The sequence below is a fragment of the Hyla sarda genome, chromosome 3, assembly GCF_029499605.1.
Source record: "Hyla sarda isolate aHylSar1 chromosome 3, aHylSar1.hap1, whole genome shotgun sequence".
NCBI lineage: Eukaryota > Metazoa > Chordata > Amphibia > Anura > Hylidae > Hyla > Hyla sarda.
This window is the reverse complement of record NC_079191.1, coordinates 378,259,192-378,280,480: the sequence shown is the minus strand read 5'-3', so window position 1 is coordinate 378,280,480 and position 21,289 is coordinate 378,259,192. Positions and strand designations below refer to the sequence as shown.

The window sequence follows — 21,289 nt, the reverse complement described above, 5'->3', positions numbered from 1 at the left end:
GTCACAAGGTTTCCTGGTTATTAAGGGCTTGTTCACACCTCCGCTGTGCTCTGTTAAGGGGAGCACTGTCGCTCAGTTCAATTTAAGGACAGGTATTGAGCAAAGGAAAAAAATAAATAAAAATTATGCATATGCAGGTTCAGACTATAAATATAAATAGCATCTATTGTGTGATGGCTTAATGCATTTTATTGGGCTCATTACTGAATTATGTTAATCCAAGGGGAGATGTGCACATACCTTGTGGCATTTATTTATAGCCTGAAATGTTGGCCAATGACTTCATTATTGCCCTTCATTGCTGTATTGTGTAAATAGTGATGTCACTATGCATCAGTAAATGTGATACTGTGCCATGGTTCACTAATATATATATATATATATATATATATATATATATATATATATATATATATATATATATATATATATATATATATATATATATATATATATTTAGTAAACTACCGCACAGTTATCACATAAATGTCAAGTATAATTCTGTATGTGACTTTAACCTACGGCAGTGTTTCTCAAACAGGGTGTCTCCAGCTGTTGCAAAACTACAACTTCCAGCATGCCTGGAAAGCCATTGGCTGTCTAGGCATGCTCGGAGTTGTAGTTTTTCAACAGCTGGAGGCACCCTGCTTGGAAAACACTGACCTACAGTATCTGAGCCTAGAGTTAGGGTCCTTTGATCCCTTCATCTGAACAGTTCACAGATTGTGCGGTGCGGTCAGGTTAGTTTTAGGATTATCCACACTAGCAGTTATGCGGCAATATATCTTTATGACGTAACCAGTTTCGGTCATTAAATGCATGGTTACAGCCATAGTATAGACTCATAAAACATCCATATTACACCTTCTTAAAACAGGTCTTTCTTTAGTTTGCTGGATGACTAACTGGGGCAATATTCCCTTATTTCCTATTGGGAAACCATGTTTCCACCATGAAGGAAGCTGGAAAATAGGTGTAAAACTAGGAGTTAAGCCTATAAGTCTATATAATGGCTGGATATAGAAGTTTGCAGACTAAACGTTACTCACAGCGCCCCCTTCTAGTGCCGGGGCTCCACTGACAGCCAAGGCTAAACCTGATGGTCGTGTCAGGTTGCTTGGTAACCTGATGCTTCTTGCCTCAGCTCCAGTGTGCTATTGCTGTAGGCCTTGGCCCTCCATTTCCTGTTGTCCCCTGCGTCAGCTTCCTGTGTTCACCAGAGCCTCCAGTTGATGCCTGGGTTGGCGGCCTATTTAGGGTAGGGTCACATGTGCTGTATTTTGCTGCGTATTTGCTGTATCTTACCCATTGATGTCAACAGGTAGGAAAATACCCATCAGATTTTTCCACCTATTGACTTTAATAGTTAGGAAAATATGCAGAAGTAAATACGCAGTGACCCTACCCTTAGGCTAGGTTCACACTACGGAATCTCCGAGCAGAAAATTTCCGCCCGGAGATTCCGAGTGCAGTCAGCGCCGAATGAATCAGTCGGCGCTTGGACCGCGCAGACACTGCAGTCTCCATTAGACTGCAATGTGTTCCGTGAGCAACGCCATTCTTCAGGAAGAAATTGTCAAGCGGATTTTCCATTCACAAATTCCGAAGTGTGAATTTGTGAATGGAAACCCATTACTATACATTTTAGTAAGCAGAATTTCTGCCTGCAATTTCAAAGCGGAATTGCAGGCAGAAATTCCGTAGGGTGAACCTAGCCTTAAAGCAAATCTCAGGGGCAGCATGCTACCTTGGTGGTCAACCCCTTAAGGATGTAGCTAATTTCAATTTTTTTAAAGGGCTTAATGTCGGAGACCGGCAGGGCTGCCATTCTCCTTCACTGAGGACCTGGCATCTTCTTTTGTGGCCGAGAAAAAAAAAAAGTTTTGTAAGTTTATTTGTTTTTGTGTGTGCGTTGTACCACAATTATAGCATAAAAAGAGGTAAAACCAGAAGTGTAAGGGTTATCATTTGTAGTACTGTATAAAATGAATGATGCTTTGGTCACGTGATCCTCCCTAAGCCTATGGTTGTGGGAGAAGTCCCTAGTCCAGCCTCCTCTCCCAGAAGAAGGAGTTGACCTAAGCCTGTAGTGAAGTTTGACCCAGGCCAGTAGTGTGTGAACATCTCCCAGCCTTGCTTTTGCTTGGCCAGTGTTTCCCAACCTGGGTGACTCCAGATGTTGCAAAACTCCAACTCCCAGCATGCTGTCCAGGCATGCTGGGAGTTGTAGTTTTGTAACACCTGGATGCACCCTAGTTGGGAAACACTGTGCTAGGAATACATACACCAAGGCCACATGTATCATGCTAGGTGAAATTTCATTCTACAATCAAGACACTGTTCTTCACTGTGATCATGAAGTGCTCAAGTCTTCATCTCCAAGGAGTTTCTCATCATAGTCAGAGGAGAACACCAAGGCTGAACAAGGGTCTCTCTATAATACCCTAATCTCTTCAGACACCTATTGTCAGAGATAGTGCTGGATGGCGGTCATGTCATTGAATGTTTCCTTTATACGGCTATCAAACTAGAGATGTGTGAGTAAAAGTATACTTGTGAAGATCCTCATCAGTACAGTATAAACTAATTTGACTCTCAACATCTGTTTACATCTGTATTTGCAATAGTCACTACATGTATATATTCTCTATGAGCACACCAGAGACTTTGAATTCAGTACATCAGCTATAAAAGTGTGGTAGCGGGTGTGATGAGAGCAGATGTTGTTACCCTAGGGGCAGATGGCATTATTTGTGACGCCAGGGCATGGTTTAGCCTAAAACTACCTGACGGTATACCGCTGGATCCTGGGCTAGGCACGGGGGCAATAAAGACTCCAACAACAAGTTACGGACAACGGTAGCTTTACTGAGGGTAGACAGTTGATAAAGTCTATACAGTTCAGCCAGGGCCCAAGGAGGTTACCAGTGACGCAGAGACCTTAAGGGCTTGCTGGGACTTGTAGTGGGAATGGACAGTTGAATGCAGACCACGCTGACTTGACAGATGACAGGGACTGACTTGACTTGATTCATAAAGCTGTTACATTAGCTTACTTGAATTGATTGTGGCTGCAGGACTTGACTTTGAGGTCTCCAACACTCTGGACACACACACTAGGCACGACTGCACTGGACCTCAGCATGAAGCAAGAGCTAAGAGCTCCAAGAGAAAAGAGAGAGAGAAGCTCCACCCCAGGCTTATATCGGGGAGACTAACAGGAAGCCCATAGGTCACTCTTGGATCACCTCGTCACTGGTACCTCCTGGGTAACAATCACATGGGCACGGTCACCAAATTTTTTTTTTTATATGTTGTAGTACTTATGTACTACAACATATCTCTAATATACTTTTATATATTTTTTTCATTAAAATGGTTTAATTTACATTTAAAAACCGGCCACTAGGGGTCTCCCTCCTAGAGGCCGGCTGCAGCCTGGCGTGACATCACGCTTGAATTCGGACGGGGGGGTTGCGGGCCATCACAGATACGGTGTTCACCTATACAGTATGCCTCCAGTTGTTTCCCCACTACAACTCCCAGCATGCCCTTAATATGTTTAAAAACAAAAATTAAAGGCAAGGAGGGGGTTAGGGATAGATGGGCAATAGGCAGGGACAGGAAAAAAAAAAAAAAAAAAGGATGGTGGGAGCTACCCTTTAAAGATACAACACATTTTAGAATACAATACACTGCAGAACATATTTACAGGGTGAAATAGGTGAAAGGGGCCATGGAAGGAGGCTGCCTGACAGGTTAGCAAGGGTAAGGGGCAACATCTCCCGTACTGGGCCACCACAAAAGTAACAATTAAAAAGGGACAAAAATATCCTCAGGACTTTTACTCCCAGTTGAACTGCAGCATAACTGTTAGGCTATGTTCACACTGAGGAATTCAAGATTAATCATTTCCGTCAGGAAATTGTAGTCTTCTGTCATTTTATCATTCAAGCGGAATTAGAGCGGAATTTCTATGCGGAAATGGAGAGGAATGAAGGAGGAGGTTATTTAATTCTACTTTTCTGAATTCCGCTTGAAAAAGATGTGGGGCAGAATTTTTTTTTTTACCATTGACATCTATTGAATTCTGCTTGCGGATTCCGTTTGAAGAATGAACATCTTTCTTCAAGCGGAACTGAATTCAGCGAGCAGTATTTACTCAGTGTGAACTGAGAAGCGGAAAATACATTGAAGTGAATGGAAAATCATTTGCTGAATAATTTCAAGCTGAAAAAGCTAGAAGAATTACTCAAGGAAATTCCTCAGTGTGAAGATACCCTTATCATCCCCATGGTTTACCTCGTCCTGTTTATTTATATTTCTGCCTTGTCCTCTGGATGGTTTGCCTGATACCTGTTTGTATTTCTGGTTCTGACTTCTGGCTATTTCTGGTTTATCCTCTGGCCTGTCACATCCTGATAGCTCTCCTGGTGATGACTCTATTCCTGACCACACCTCGGCTCCATTAGTGCTACCGCAACCTAGGAATTTGCTTGCATTAAAGTCCACATCTCTTAGCAAGGGTTAAAGTTTACCCATAAAACTGACCTCCCGTTCATTCTTCAGATCAGGCGTGGACAGACTTATATCCACACTGGGCAGTACAGTTACTGAGGCAACTACGTGACGCCCAACAAATTCTGTGCATGAGAAATAGTCATAAGAAATGGACTTGTGCATGGAACTCATGGGGCGTCACATGGTTACCTCAGTAACTATACCACCAAAGAAAGGACCAGCATCTCCAGATCACCATTACAGGTACACTTTAAAGGGAATCCATCAATTCCTGTTCCAAACTGCTGACACTGTAATATGCTGTAAGGACAAGGAGACACATGGTAGCTTTTATATATCTGTGCTTCCATGCAGTAAAAAAAATATTTAATTTGCTGCAAACCACATTTTGCTGTATGGCACACTACTGCCCAACTGACTACACAAAACAGTAAAAAAATAAATAAAATTAAAATACATTGTAGAAAGTTTTGATCGGTTGGGGTCTGAGTGTTCAGACCACTACAAATCTTTAGAATGAGCTGGGAGAAGAGCACGCTAAGTGTGACAAACTTACAATGTAAACCTATGGGATGGTCTTGGTTAGCCATGCCTTTCTCCCCAAAATAACATGCTTTTCTTTCGTTCTAACAATATCAGTTGAGGTCTAAACATTTAGACCCTAACAAATCAAATCTTTTGACATGTCTCTGGGACATGTCAAAAAGTTATTTTTTTTTTTTAGAGCGACGGGTACACTTAAATTTTTTTACAATTTTTTTTAACCTCTTCAGGACACAGGGCATACCCATACACCCTGCATCTTGAGCCCTCAAGGACGCAAGGCGTACAGGTAAACCCGTGGGAATTTCGGTCCCTGCTGCTAGCTGGTTGGGGACCGGACCGTGATGCCTGCTGAAATCATTCAGCAGGCATCCCAGCACTTCGCCAAGGGGAGTCCTGAGACGCCCTTATGTCGGCAATCGCTGGAAATCGCCTGTCAATACAGACCACGATCTGCTTCAATTCTGGGTCTTCGGTGACCTGGAAAATAAGAGGGATTGGGGGTGTCCAAGACACCGCCAATCCCCCTGAAGGGATAGGAGTGAGGTGGTTATTGATCGGTCAGAAGCGAACAACCAATAGCAGATCGGGGGGAGGATTAAAGTTAGGTTTCCCCGCTCTGCCCACCCACAGTAGTCCGCGCAGAGTGGGGGAAATCGAGCGGCGGCGGAGGTCCCTTACCAGGCTGCGATTGGTGATGGTGGGCGGCAATCCTCCAGCTTGAGCAGCATGCAGCGATCCTGCTGCAGGAGGAGAGTAGTTGCCTAGCAACATCTTCAGGGCTACAGTTTGGAAACCACTATGCAGTGGTCTCTAAACTGTAGCCCTCCAGATGTTGCAAAACTACAACTCCCAGCATGCACAGACAGCTGTTTGCTGCCTGGGCATGCTGGGACTTGGAGTTTTTCAAGATTTAGATGGCCACAGTTTGGAGATCATTGTTCGGTGGTCTCTAAACCGTGGCCCTAAAAATTTTGCAAAACTACAACTCCCAGCATGCAAGAATAGCAAAAGGCTGTCTCGCCATGCTGGGAGTTGTAGTTGCGTGCCTCCAGCTGTTGCATAACTACAACTGCCAGCATGCCCTTCGGCGATCAGTACATGCTGGGAGTTGTAGTTTTGCAACAGCTGAAGGCACACTGGTTGGAAAATATTGAGTTAGGTAACAGAACCTAACTGAAGGTTTTCCAATCAGTTTGCCTCCAGCTGTTGCAAAAGTACAACTCCCAGCATCTGTCAGTGCATGCTGGGAGTTGTAGTTCTGCAACAGCTGGGATTTGCCTCCCCATGTGAATGTACAGGGTACATTCACACAGGGGTTTACAGTGAGTTTCCTGCTTCAAATTTGAGCTGCGGCAAATTATCCACTGCAGCTCAAACTCCTAGCGGGAAACTCACCGTAAACCCCCGCCCGTGTGAATGTACCCTTAAAAGACTACACTACACAAAATAAAAAGGGTAAAAATCTACATATACACCCCCTTACACTGTTCCCCCTTCCCCCCAATAAAGATGAAAAACATATCGTAAAGCAGTGTTTCCAAAAGGGAGCCTCCAGCTTTTGCAAAAGAACAAACTCCCAGCATTTCCGGACAGCCATTGACTGTCCAGGCATGCTGGGAGTTTAGCAACAGCTGGAGGCACCCTGTTTGGGAATCACTGGTGTATAATATTTTGGTAGCAGAGCCAATTGTAACACTTGCATCCGGGTCCGTCCCTATGTAAATCCCTAATTTAGGCCTCAAATGCGCATGGCGCTCTCTCACTTCAGGGCCCTGTCATATTTTAAGGACACAGTCTAGGGCCACATTTACAAATTTTGCGGGGCTTTTTCTCCTTTTACCCCTTATGAAAAGGAAAAGTTGGTGACCATACGAGCATGTTAGTATAAAAAATATATATATTTGTGGGGGGTTCCCATTGTCCAAAGTTCTTGCACCATGGAGGCTTTGTAAACACACATTGCCCCCCGACTTCCTTTCCCAAAAAATTATCCAAAAGCTCAATGGCGCTCCTTCTCTTCTGAGCATTGTGGTTCGCCCGCAGAGCACTTGACGTCCACACATGGGGTATTTCCATGCTCATAAGAAATGGGGTTACAAATTTTGCCCCTTGTAAAAATGTAAAATTTAGGGGAAAAACTGCATTTTAGTGAAATGTTTTTTCCCCATTTACACATCCGTGGGGAGTGTTAAGGCTCACTGTACCCCTTTTTATATTCCTCGAGCGGTGTAGTTTTCAAAATATTGTGCCATGTGTGTTTTTTAATAATTTTTTTTTTTGCTGTTATGGCACCATAGGGGCTTCCTAAATGCAACATGCCCCCTAAAAACCATTTCAGCAAAATTTTCTTTCCAAAAGCCAAATGGGACTCCTTCTCTTATGAGCATTGTAGTGCACCAGCAGAGCACTTGATGTTCACTCATGGGGCATTTCCATACTCATAAGAAGTGAGGTTACATATTTTGGGGGGCATTTTCTACTATTACCCCTTGTAAAAATGTAAAAAAAATTTGGGGGAGGGGGGGAAAGCCAGCATTTTAGTGAAATTTTTTCTTTCGTCATTTACACATCCGAAAAGTTGTCAAACACCTGTGGAGTGTTAAGGCTCACTGCACCCCTTGTTACGTTCCTTGAGGGGTGTGGTTTTCAAAATAGTATGCCATGTGTGTGTTTTTTTTTTTTTTTTTTTTTTTGCCGTTCTGGCACCATAGGGACTTCCTAAATTCAACATGCCCCCCCCCCCCCCCCAAAATCCATTTCAGAAAAATTCACTCTCCAAAATCCCATTGTTGTTCCTTCCCTTCTGAGCGCTCTAGTGCACCCACAGAACACTTCACATCCATATATGAGGTATTTCCTTACTCGAGAGAAATTGGGTTACAAAGGTTGTGGAGATTTCTCTCCTTTTACCCCTTGTAAAAAAGGAAGATTTTGAATTTTCTCCTTCACTTTGCTGCTATTCCTGTGAAACACCTAAAGGGTTAACAAACTTTCTGAATGTCATTTTGAATACTTTGAGGGGTGCAGTTTTTATAATGGGATATTTCTAATATGGAGGCCCTTCAAATCCACTTCAAAACTGAACTGGTCCCTGAAAAATTCTGATTTTGAAAATTTTTAGAAAAATTGGAAAATTGCTGCTCAACTTTGAAGCCGTCTGGTGTCTTCCAAAAGTAAAAACACGTCAACTTTATGATGCAAATATAAAGTAGACATATTGTATATGTGAATCAATATATAAATGTATTTTGGAATATCCATATTCCTTATAAGCAAAGAGTTTCAAAGTAAAAAAAAAAAATGCAAAATTTTCAAATTTTTCATAAAATTTTGGAAGTTTTCACCAAGAAATGATACAAGTATCGATGGAAATTTTACCACTAACAAAGTAGAATATATAACGAAAAAACAGTCTCAGAATCAGAACGAAATTTAAAAGCATCCCAGAGTTATTGATGCTTAAAGTGACAGTGGTCAGATGTGCAAAAAACGCTCTGGTCCTTAAGGGGATAATGACCTAGGGGGATCCTGCAGGAGAGCCCTGTGGACTCTACCTGAGGGGACTTTAGGAACTGTACAGAACCACATTCTGTACCGGGACACAATCGTTGTGTGAACCCAACCTAAGCATTTTAGTATTGTTGGAGTCAAGGCTTTATTTTCCTACAGCAATGTTTCCCAACCAGGGTGCCTCCGGCTGTTGCAAAACTACAACTCCCAGCATGCCCGGACAGCCTTTGGCTCTCTGGGCATGCTGGGAGTTGTAGTTTTGCAAAATCTTGTCTTAAAGGTGCTGCACGATAACAGGGATAGCCGAGTAAAGAATCAAAGGATGTGTATTTAGGTCACCATAGTGACAGTACACACTATCACAAGCTAGACAGTATGGCTGCTCATAACAATAGATGGAGGAGATCATGAACCTGACCAAATCCTTAGCGAATCAGCATCCATTATTTATTTTTTATTACGTTAATACAATAAAACTGTAGAGGGGAGAATTATCATCAAATCCTGTACAGAGTGGTGCAGTTGCCCATAGCAACCAGGTTGCTTTTTTTTTTTATAGGGCCACTTAAAAAATTAAAGTAGTAATCTGATTGGTTGCTGTAGGCAACTGCACAGCTTTTCCTCTGCACAGGTTTTGATAAATCCCCCCCGTGACTTCACTATATAGTGAAAACTTACATTTTGTGTGAAGGTGCCCATACACCACCCCCCCCCCCCCAATTTGATCATGTTAGGAGAGAACAGTTGCCCATGTTGGTTGCCCGACCTTATTGTTCTCAGAGAGATAAGCAGTCGAGAATGGCAGCCGCTTATTTCTCTCTCGAATTACGCTGCATCCGGATTCTGCTCAGAATTTTCTCTTGGAAACGTGTGCATGGGTCCTTAGGGCAGTGTTTGGCTGCCCAGGCATGCTGGGAGATGTAGCTTTGCAACAGCTGGAGGCACTCAAATTTGAAAAATACTGCCTTAGTGTATGTTCATAGTCTGCGGATCTGCTGCAGATTTTATTTCACCTGATTGGCAGCAGATCTGCTATGTGTGTGTGTGTGTGAACATATTCTTAGGCCGCATGCACATTGCGTAATTTGTGCAGAATGTCCACACGTAGGAGAATCCAGGGGGTGCTAGGAACGGTCCGAAATGCATTGTCTCAGACAAATCTTAGCAAAATCCACACAAAAAATTAAAAAAAAATAAGGAAAAAAAGGGACATGGCTATTCATTTTGCAGACACCGGAATCAGGATTTCCACAAAACTCCATCGTATGAACAGTGCAGCAGAATCCCATTGAATTCAATGGGACCGTGCGGAATTCCACATGGTCATTCTGCCTCGGGAACATATCCTTAGGGTGCGTTCACACGGTAGAATTTTTGTGCGGAATTCCACATGGAAATTCCGCAACAGCAGAGTCTTCTTAATTTCAATGGGATTCTGCCGAAACCCTTACATTAGTCAATGGAGTCCATTAGTGCCACTTTGGATCTATTATAAAACTGATCAAACGCAGCATCATGGCTTCCATAATAAACAGAAACCATGGGGTTAGTGTGAACAGAGGCTACTAGGGAGGAGCCCAGATCAGTTGAAACTAGGAAGGTATGTTCATAATGGGGGGAGATTTATCAAAACCTGTCCAGCGGTAACATTGCCGAGTTGCCCATAGCAACCAGATTGGTTGACTGCTGTCATTTTTCAGAGGGCTTTTAAAAAAAAAAAAAAATTAAAGAAGCGATCTGATTGGTTGCTATGGACAACTCAGCAATTTTGCCTCTGGACAGGTTTTGATAAATCTCCCTCAATGTCTGTGTGGAATTCCGCTGCAATATTCCACTGCAGCAGAGTCCCATTGATTTCAATAGGATTCTGCTGCACTGACTCCTGATTGCAAGGTCCATAAAAAGACTAGACCTATCTATTCTTTTAGCGGATTTCGCTCGGAAATGAATTGCCATCCATAAGGTGGCGCATTTCCGAGCGGTCCTAGCGCCTTCCGGATTATTCAAATGTGCGGAATGTCCACACCTGTTGTTTTCCGTGAGGACATTCCGCATGTTTTCCACTGTGTGAACATGGCCTTGGATAGATTATATGCAAATATTTTTATATAACACACACACATATATATATATATATATATATATATACACATATATATATATATATATATATATATATATATATATATATATATATATACATACACACACATACATAATTTTTTTTATTTTTTTTTGTTATTAATTTTTCTTCTTTTCTTATTTATTTATTTATTTTTACACACACACACACACACACACACACACACACACAGTACTATACATAGCAGTTTTTCTCATATGAGGGTGTAAACAAAAACTTTGACGGTCCCATTTGATGTCCAAACCAGTAATGTTGTATAACAAATATGTCAGTATTTATCAGATAAGTAAAGCAAATAATTGTGAATGAATGTGCAGCGCATAAGTGTGCGGTGACTCCGCACAAGAAGAAATATTTGCTTTAGGAAAGCTTTTATTCCAATGAATCACTGAGCACCATGACACCAGGATTGTGCTCGGTAGCCTGCCTAATGCTAACTAGTCACAATGAGAAGCAGATTAGAAGACGGTCAAAGGGTTTGCATAAACGTGGCTATCTTGTCGGGCGCTCCGTATTCTAGTATCGCTCTTCCCGGTGTGACCACCGCCGATAATTATTTTTATTTTTTATTTTTTTATTTTTTAAAAGGTGAATCGAAAAAAATGACAGGTGCCTGGCATGAGACTAAAGTACTAAAATAAGATCTCTATCACCTTGAGTCTACGTGACGTTTTTACAACACAAGACGTTTCACAAGTATTTAGCATCACCAGGGGAGTCCATTAGCCCGCGTTGAGGAGTTGCGTTGATTGATAACGCCCCCTTTCATTGCCGGTCATCAGTTTATAACTATATACAGACCCCCCCCCGTCATTCATTGGGGGAGATTTATCAAAAACTGTGCAGAGGAAAAGTGGTGCAGTTGCCCATAGCAACCTATCAGATCGCTGCTTTCATTTTCCCCAGGCCATTTTAAAAATGAAAGAAGCAATCTGATTGGTTGCTATGGGCAACTGGGCAACTTTTCCTCTGGACAGGTTTTGATAAATCTCCCCCCCGCTATTCGTGTTCTCACTTACCTGTAGTGTTTTAGTGAATCCGTTCTTCTTGGTAATCCCATTGAGATGGTTTTGGTGCGGTTTGTGTGTCCCATTACAGGAGGCAAACTTGGGCTGAGCCATCGGAGAGAGAAACTACAGTGCACCCCTGCTGCACATACATACAGAGAATGAAGTGCTCAGCCGCAGGTAGTCAACCAGTCTGTCAGGCTTATCCAGGGATAGGGTGTGGTAGCACGGGGAGGAGGAAGCGAACTAGCCCTTCCTTATCCTACATCTCGCTCCTTGAAGCAAACTGTCACCTTTATACACCTATAGACCTCTGGGCATGGGGGAGGCATTTCGTTGACCTCATCCACTGCTTGTCTGTCCCTACCAGTGTTTTCCAAACAGTGTGTCTCCAGCTGTTGCGAAACTACAACTCCCAGCATGCCCGGACAGCCGAAGGCTGTCCGGGCATGCTGGTAGTTGTAGTTTCGCAACAGCTGGAGACACACTGGGGGAGATTCTCAAAGAATTTTGTGGCAAAAAATGTTGGCGCGAAAAGTATCGACCACATTTTCAAAGAGCTTTGTGCCGCGGTTTACATCAGTTTACGTCAGTTTTGTAAAAGTGGGCGTGTCCACGTATACTGTCAAAGGGGTGAGAGTCCGGTTTACATCAAAAATTTCACACCAGCTTTTTGATAGTGTAGAAATCTAGTGATGAGTAGTGACGGGCGGCATTGCCCATATTCGAATTTGCGATATTTTGCGAATTTATAGATATTCATCTATAAATTCGCAAAATATCGCAAATTCGAATATGGGCAATGCCGCCCGTCACTACTCATCACTAGATTCCCGAATTTCAAGTATTCATTATATTCGCATATTTACGTATTCGAGGAAGACACCAGTGAGGGGGTGGGCAACTTTACTATTGGTTGCTAGGGATGTTGTTGATAACCTCTGATTTTCATTTGCATTTAATTTGATTTGTATTTGCATCGTTCTAATTGGCCCTCAAGTGAAGAGAAGGAATATGCGCGTATGCAAATGTGGAAAAAAAAGCGAATATTAACAAATTCGAATATATAGTGAATATATTCGCAATATTCGCGAGAAAAATTCGAAATGCGAATATTTGCGCCCAACACTAGTGATGAGCGGCATTGACCATATTCGAATTCGCGATATTTCGCAAATATATAGACGATAAAAATATAGAATATTCGTCCTATATTCGCGAATTTCGCGTATTCGTTATATTCGCATATTTGAACATGTGAATATTCGCATATGTGAATATTCGCATATTCGCGTATTTGAGGAAGACCCCAGAGAGGGGGTGGGCAACTTTACTATTGGTTGCTAGGGATGTTGTTGATAACCTCTGACAAGTGTATTTGCATCATTCTAATTGGCCCACAAGTGAAAAGAAGGAATATGTGAATATTCACATATGCGAATATTGCGAAATCGCAAATTTTTCATATTTTCGCCATAAAAATTCGAAATGCGAATATTCGCGCCCAACACTATAGATATCACAGAAATGGTTGTAGTTTTTTTTTTCCCCTTAGTTTTTTTGTCGGGAAAGGTGTTATTTAAGTAATTATTAAAGAAAAAGAAATAATTATTATTGAAAAATGTTATTAAAAAAAAATTATATTTTTTTTTTCTTTGTCACTGCACCTGCACTCCCATTTAAGCTCAGACATGTTTTATTTATACAGTTATCGCTTGTCTGGGCACTAGTAACCATGGAAAATTTTGCGAGATGTTTCTGCCACTAAAATTTGGCATAAAAATCCAATATGGCTGCAACAAAAAAAAAATTGGGGGCACGAAAAAAAACCAAAAGTGGCAGAAAATAGAATTTTCACATATTTTCATATTTTCAAGGCATCACAAAAGACCTTTAAAAATGTGAGGAAAAAAAAAGTTGTGAATATCGCTTTCTTGCTACGTATTTGAAAGGGTCCGCAGCAGATTTTCCGTTGCGTAACTTCCGCAGCGGAAAATCCGCCACACAGACCCTACTGACTTTAATAGGGCTTGCAGCGGAAATTACGCAGTGGAAAATCTGCTGCAGACAACCGCAAAGAGCCCGCCCCCTTTCAAATACGCAGCCGGAAACCCGCAAATAAATCAACAGACTTGTAAGGAGCCTCTGGCCAGAACACACTAGAGTGAAGTAGAGTGATTTAAAGGGGTATTCCGGTGGAAAACCTTTTTTTTTCTTTTTTAAATCAACTGGTGCCAAAAAGTTAACCAGATTTGTAAATTACTTCTATTAAAAAATCTTATTCTTCCAGTACTTATTAGCTGCTGAATACTACAGAGGAAATTCTTTTCTTTTTGGAACACAGTGCTCTCTGCTGACATCATGACCACAGTGCTCTCTGCTGACATCTCTGTCCACTTTAGGAACTGTCCAGAGCAGCATATGTTTTCTATGGGGATTTTCTCCTACTCTGGACAGTTGTTAAAATGGACAGAGATGTCAGCAGAGAGCACTGTTGTCATGATGTCAGCACAGAGCTTTGTGTTCCAAAAAGAAAAGAATTTCCTCTGTAGTAGTCAGCAGCTAATAAGTACTGGAAGGATTAAGATTTTTTAATAGAAGTAATTTACAAATCTGTTTAACTTTCTGGCACCAGTTGATTAAAAAAAAAAAAAAAAATGATAAAAGTTTTCCACTGGAATACCCCTTTAACCCCTTAAGGACCAAGGATGTTCTGGAACGTCCCCGCACCCTGGGCTTTAAGGACCAAGGATGTTCCAGAACGTCCTGGTGTTTCTCCGGTCTCTGCCACACGCCGGGCAGTGATCGCAACGGCATGTCTGCTGTAATCCTTCAGCAAGCATGCCATGCAAATGCCTAGGGGGGTCCCGGGACCCCCGCATGTCGGCGATCGCCGGAGATCGCTTGCAAAATCACGCAAGTGATCTTCCGCGATTCGGGTCATTCGGGTCACTTGTGAACTGATGACCCGGTAATAAATGGTGATCGGCGGTGTACAATTCACCGCCAATCACCTGCCGTTGCTGGGGAGCGGTGACAGTATTGCAATGCTGCTATTGGCCGGCGATCGTCCAGCCAATAGCAGTGCGGCAGAGGAGGGGTTAACGGTCCCTTCCTGCTGCTGCACCCGCTCTCTGTGTTCAGGCAGCGGGTGCAGCAGTGAGGAGAAGACCGTGGATCCCCCCTCAGAGCTCCGGAGCCCTCTCAGGAGCCTTAGAATAGGGACAGTGGATTGCAGAGACAGGTAGGATTTAATAAAGTAAAAAAAAGTATTAAAAAAAGTAAAAAAAAAAAAAAAAAAAAGTCCCCCCCAACCCCCTAATAGGTCCCCAAGGGTCCTATTCGGGTCTTTTTTGGCCTCAGCTTTTTTTTTTCTTTTAATAAGAAAAAAAAATCCCCCCCCCTGACCCCCTAATAGGTCCCCCAGGGTACTATTAGGGTCTGACCCCTTACCCCGGGTCCTATTAGGGGTTCAGGGAGCTGCGTTTGCCACCCCTTTTTTTTATTTTTTTGGCCGCAGCTTTTTTTTATTTTTCTATTACTGTTATTAAATTTTTTACACCAAGCACCACACACTACATACTTCCCTGCCCCCCACCGCACACACCCACTCCCCCCCGCCACTGCCGCCACCGTAGAAAAAAGGCGATGGCCGCCGGGCATTTTCGGCAGCAGAGGCTTACGCTTTTTTAGCCCCCGACTCCGAATCTGCCAGTGAGGATGAGGAAGATCCTACATTTTTGTGTTCTTCCTCGTCCACCTCATCATCTAGTAGTGATGATGAGTCCCCTGTACGGCGGAGACGCTGCCAGACGAGGCCACGCACCCACCATGAGAGTGACCCAGTGGCCGACACTAGTACGAGTGGCAATGCTGCTCGTAATAGGAGTTCGGCCCCCCAGACAAGTGCACTGGAGCCCCCTTCCGGTGACCCTGTCTTGAGCCCCCCAGAGGGTTATCAGCCACGGATTCCTGAGTTTGTTGGCGACTCAGGAATCCGGATTGACCATGCTGGCTTCACTGATCTAGACTTTTTAAAGTTTTTTTCAGGGACAGCCTGGTCAATCACATGGGGGAGCAAACAAACTTGTATGCCCAGCAGTTCATTGCCCACCCTCCCGATTCGCTTTTGGCCAGGCCCAATGAATGGCGCGCCAGTGATGCAGCAGAAATGAGGACATTATGGGGCCTCACGCTGCATATGGGCCTGGACAAAAAACCAAGTGCTCATCATTACTGGAGCGGGGACGTCCTCTATCAGACCCCGCTTTACAGTATGGCGATGACACGGAGGCGGTTCGAGGCCATTCGGAAATGCCTCCATTATGCAGATAATGCGGCATGTCCGCCCCGAGGTGATCCCGCCCATGACCGGCTTTACAAAGTGAGGCCGGTCATCGATCACTTTGGGGCCAAATTTTTGGAGGCCTACTTACCGCTCAGGGACCTCTCGGTAGATGAGTCTCTCATCAATTTTAAGGGGAGACTCATCTTCCGCCAGTATATTCCCTCGAAGCGGGCGCGGTATGGCGTGAAACTCTACAAACTTTGCGAGAGTACCTCCGGGTACACTTGCAAGTTTAGAGTATATGAGGGACGAGATTCCCGTATTGAACCCCCAGAATGTCCCCCCACTCTGGGTGTTAGTGGGAAACTCGTTTGGGACCTTGTGCACCCATTGCTGGATAAGGGTTTCCACGTGTACGTGGATAACTTTTATACCAGCATCCCTCTGTTCAAATCCCTTTCCGCCAGATCCACGTCCGCTTGTGGGACTGTGCGGAAGAACCAGAGAGGCCACCCTCTAAATTTTGCTAGAACGCCTATCCCCAAGGGTGAGTACCATGCCCTTACCCATGATAACCTGTTGTTGGTGAAGTATAAGGATAAGAGGGATGTCCTTATGCTGACCACTATTCATTGGAACAGCAGAACCCCTGTCCCTGTGCTAGGTACCGTGGGACCGGTCCTCAAGCCCGTTTGTATTCTGGACTACAATCGGTATATGGGGGGAGTTGATCTCTCAGATCAAGTCCTCAAGCCATACAACGCCATGCGGAAAACACGGGCATGGTACAAATTAGTTGCGGTGTACTTGGTACAGGTTGCCATGTACAACGCTTTTGTACTATCCCAGTACGCTGGCAACACAGGGACATTCCTCCAGTACCAAGAAGAAGTCCTAAGGTTCCTGATCTTTGCTGACTGGGAAAGATCAGGCCGGACTTCCCAAGGGTCTGGAGTTATAGGCGCCAGGATCGTCCCAGGCCCACACTTTCCAGGTGAAGTTCCCCACCCCCCCCCCCCAGTGAAAAGAAGGGACGATCCCAGAAAAAATGCAGAGTGTGTTAAAGGAAGGGGAGACAAAGGGACACCACCATTCAGTGTGACACTTGCCCAGATAATCCGGGCCTCTGCATAGGCTTCTTCAGGGAGTATCGCACTTCCATGGAGCCCTAAATTTTCCCTTTTTATTTGAATTTTCCATAATTTGACCAATGTACCAAGTCCAGAGTACATTCCAAAATATAACCCCCATAAATCACTAAATTGCACAAAAAAACCTTAAAAAAAAAAAAAAACCTGATAAGACCTCTGGGGGTGTTTTGTCAAAAATGGGTCATAGGTCACTGAGTCACTGTCATCGGGGACTTTTTTATGTTGCCTCAAATGTGCAGCGCTCTCTCTCCAACTGAGCGGGTGCGCATTTGAGGCAACAGGTTAGGGACGGCCACACACATCACATTCCCAGAATGATGATTCAGAGCATAGGGTTTGGGGCGGGCATATTTTGTTTTAGTTTTGGCTATGCTCTGGGTCATCATTCTGGGAACATATCCTGTTTTATTATGTTTTATAATTTTCTGGCCCACTGTACCCCATATTACTGGCCCTCTGTACCCCACCTGTCTACCCCAGTTACGGACCGTTGTCCCCCATAGTGTTCCCCTATTTTAGGGCTCAGTGCTCCCCCCATTAACGCTCCTTAAGGGGGGGTCCAACATCCTGGCACCATATGAAGCTCAAGGTCCCTGACTGCGCTCCCACTCAAGCAAGACCTGCTGTGCACCCGCCAAGCCTAAATCATCAAAAAATAAGGTATGTCCTTACTCCAAAGAAATGTATTTACAAATTGTGGGGTGTCTTTTCTACTAATAACCCTTGCAAAAATGTGAAATTTGTGGGAAAACCCACATTTTAGTGAAAAAAAATATATTTTTTTACATATGCAAAAGTCGTGAAATCCCTGTGGGGTATTAAGGTTCATTTTACCCCTTGCTAAGTTCCCCAAGGGGTCTAGTTTCCAAAATATAATGCCATGTGTTTTTTTTTTTTTTTTGCTGTCCTGGCACCATAGGGGCTTCCTAAATGTGGCATGCCCCCAGAGCAAAATTTGCTTCCAAAAAGCCAAATGTGACTACCCCTCTTCTGAGACCTGTAGTGCATCAGCAGAGTACTTTTCATCCCCACATGGGGTGTTCCCTGAATCGGAAGAAATTGGGCTTCAAATTTTGGGGGGTATTTTCTGCTTTAACCCTTTGTAAAAATGTTAAATTTTTGGGAAAACAAGCATTTTAGGTAATTTTTTTTTTACATATGCAAAAGTCATGAAACCCCTGTGGGGTATTAAGGTTCACTTTACCCCTTGTTACGTTTCCCAGGGGGTCTATTTTCCAAAATATAATGCCATGTGTTTTTTTTTTGCTGTCCCGGCACCATAGGGGCTTCCTAAATGTGGCATGCCCCCAGAGCAAAATTTGCTTCCAAAAAGCCAAATGTGACTACTCCTATTCTGAGACCTGTAGTGCGCCAGCAGAGTACTTTTCACCCCCACATGGGGTGTTTTCTGAATCGTGAGAAATTGGGCTTCAAATTTTTGGGGGGCATTTTCTGCTTTAACCCTTTGTAAAAATTTAAAATTTTTGGGAAAACAAGCATTTTAGGTAATTTTTTTTTTTTTTTACATATGCAAAAGTCATGAAACCCCTGTGGGGTATTAAGGTTCACTTTACCCCTTGTTACATTCCCCAAGGGGTCTATTTTCCAAAATATAATGCAATGTGGTTTTTTTTTTTTTTGCTGTCCAGGCACCATAGGGGCTTCCTAAATGCGGCATGCCCCCAGAGCAAAATTTGCTTCCAAAAAGCCAAATGTGACTACTCCTCTTCTGAGACCTGTAGTGCGCCAGTAGAGCACTTTTCACCATCATATGGGGTGTTTTCTGAATCGGGAGAAATTGGGCTTTAAAATTTTGGGAGTATTTTCTGCTATTACTCTTTTTAAAAATGTAAATTTTTGGGGAAAACAAGCATTTTATGTAAAATTATTATTTTTTTTTACATTTGCAAAAGTCATGAAACACCTGTGGGGTATAAAGGCTCACTTAATTCCTAGTTACGTTCCCTGAGGGGTCTAGTTTCCAAAATGGTATGCCATGTGTTTTTATTTTTTTTGCTGTTTTGGCACCCTAGGGGCTTCCTAAAGGTGACATGCCCCCCAAAAACCATTTCAGAAAAATGTTCTCTCCAAAATCCCCTTGTCGCTCCTTCCCTTCTGAGCCCTCTCCTGCGCCCGCCGAACAATTTACATAGACATATGAGGTATGTGCTTACTCGAGAGAAATTGGGCTACAAATACCAGTAAAAATTTTCTCCTTTTACCCCTTGCAAAAATTCAAAAATTGGGTCTACAAGAACATGCGAGTGTAAAAAATTAAGATTGTGAATTTTCTCCTTCACTTTGCTGCTATTCCTGTGAAACACCTAAAGGCTTAAAACACTTAATGTCATTTTGAATACTTTGGGGGGGGGGGGTGTAGTTTTTATAATGGAGTCATTTATGGGGTATTTATAATATGAAGACCCTTCAAATACACTTCAAAACTGAACTGTTCACTGAAAAATAGCGAGTTTGAAAATTTGGTGAAAAATTTGAAAATGGCTGCTGAACTTTTCCAAAAGTAAAAACTCATCAATTTTATGATGCAAACATAAAGTAGACATATTGTATATGTGATCCAGAAATTTTTTTTTTGAATATCCATTTTCCTTACAAGCAGAGAGCTTCAAAGTAAGAAAAATGCAAAATTTTAATTTTTTTCATAAAATTTTGGGATTTTTAACCATGAAAGGATGCAAGTTACCATAAAATTTTACCACTAAGTTAAAGCAGAATATGTCATGAAAAAAACAATCTCGGAATTAGAATGATAAGTAAAAGCATTCCAGAGTTATTAATGTTTAAAGTGACAGTGGTCTGAATTGCAAAAAATGCTCTGGTCCTAAGGTGTAAAATGGCCTGGTCCTTAAGGGGTTAAAGAGATACACCACTAGTACATACTGTGCAGGAACAGAAACTTGTAGCCTTAGTTAAAAAGTTATTCACCAAGACAGGTGCATGTTAGGGTTAATCATTGACTACCGGAGAAGCCATTACCGTTCACCCCAAGCTATGGATATTACTGTGGTTTACAAGACCAGGGAAGGAGTAAAGGGCTGCATTATGAACAGACACAACTTTCGTTTGGTGTTTTTTTTTTTTTTGCCTGAAAAAAATAAAAATGTCGCCTTATTTTTCTCCTCCTCCTTCAAATGAGAGAAACTGCTATGTATAGTATGATTATATATGATGCAGTTTATGTGGCATTTTTGTTCCAAAAATAGTTTGTTTTGGCTAATTTTGAGGAAGTGTTAATTTTAGTGTTGCTCGCAAATATTCGCAATGCGAATTTTATTCGCGAATATCGCACTATATATTTAAAATTACGAATATTCGTTTTTTTTTTTTTTTTTTTTCACAGTACACATCCCAGTGATCATCCCTCTCTACTTCCAGCTTGTGTGATGTAAAGAAGGCTCTAATACTCTAATAAATGTGTGAGACTAGTGGACGAATTATGCTAATGCTCATTTTTGCATATGCTAATTTTCGTGTATGCTAATTTTCGCATATGCGAAAATAAAACGCGAATATTACGAATATGCAAATTTAGCGAATATATGACGAATATTCGTCCATATATTTGCAAAATATCGCAAATTTTAATATGGTCTATGCCGCTAAACACTAGTTAATTTAGACAGGCAGTCGAAAATTGCGCCAGATTTTTAACAGGGGTTCAGAATGTTTTAAATATCTGGAACATTTTAAACTGTCCTCTCTTGTTCACACAGTCAGAAATGGGAGAAATGTCTGTCCGGAAAATAGGACCGCTGACAGCAATGCATTTTTAGGGCACGTTCCTACTCGGCGTATATGCGCAAAATCTGTGCCGGCTTGACTGTGATGCACCGCTCCGCATCCAAAACTCACTGCACACATAGGGCTGCCGCCGGAAAGCCTTGTGTGAATGGTAAGCAGGGCATTTCCCGCTGCTGCTGCAGATTTTGCACAGTGTGAAATACGCTAGGTATGCGCCAAATTGGAACGTGCCCTTAAGCAGAATCCTCAGAAGCATTGAACAGATCAATGTTTCTGCAGACACTGGAATCAAGACTTCCTCCGTATGCACCGTTTAGCAGAATCCCATTGAAAATGGGGCTCTGCTGCGGTGGAATTATGG

General features: G+C 42.7%; 1 protein-coding gene across 4 annotated transcripts in view; it reads right to left on the bottom strand.

Moving 5' to 3' along the window:
* The window catches only part of LOC130360833 (serine palmitoyltransferase 3-like), a 196,032-nt gene that overhangs the window by 51,962 nt on the left and 122,781 nt on the right, over positions 1-21,289 (bottom strand). The window contains exon 1 of one of the 4 annotated variants that reach the window (XM_056563390.1): positions 11,740-12,065. The exons of 2 other annotated variants lie outside the window; for them this stretch is intronic. In XM_056563390.1, coding sequence (XP_056419365.1) covers positions 11,740-11,841 — 102 coding nt within the window. In that variant the 5' untranslated portion in view covers positions 11,842-12,065. Of the gene's footprint in view, positions 1-1,049; positions 1,174-11,739; positions 12,066-21,289 lie in introns of those variants that run through there. One more of the 4 variants, XM_056563393.1, reaches the window with a different exon arrangement.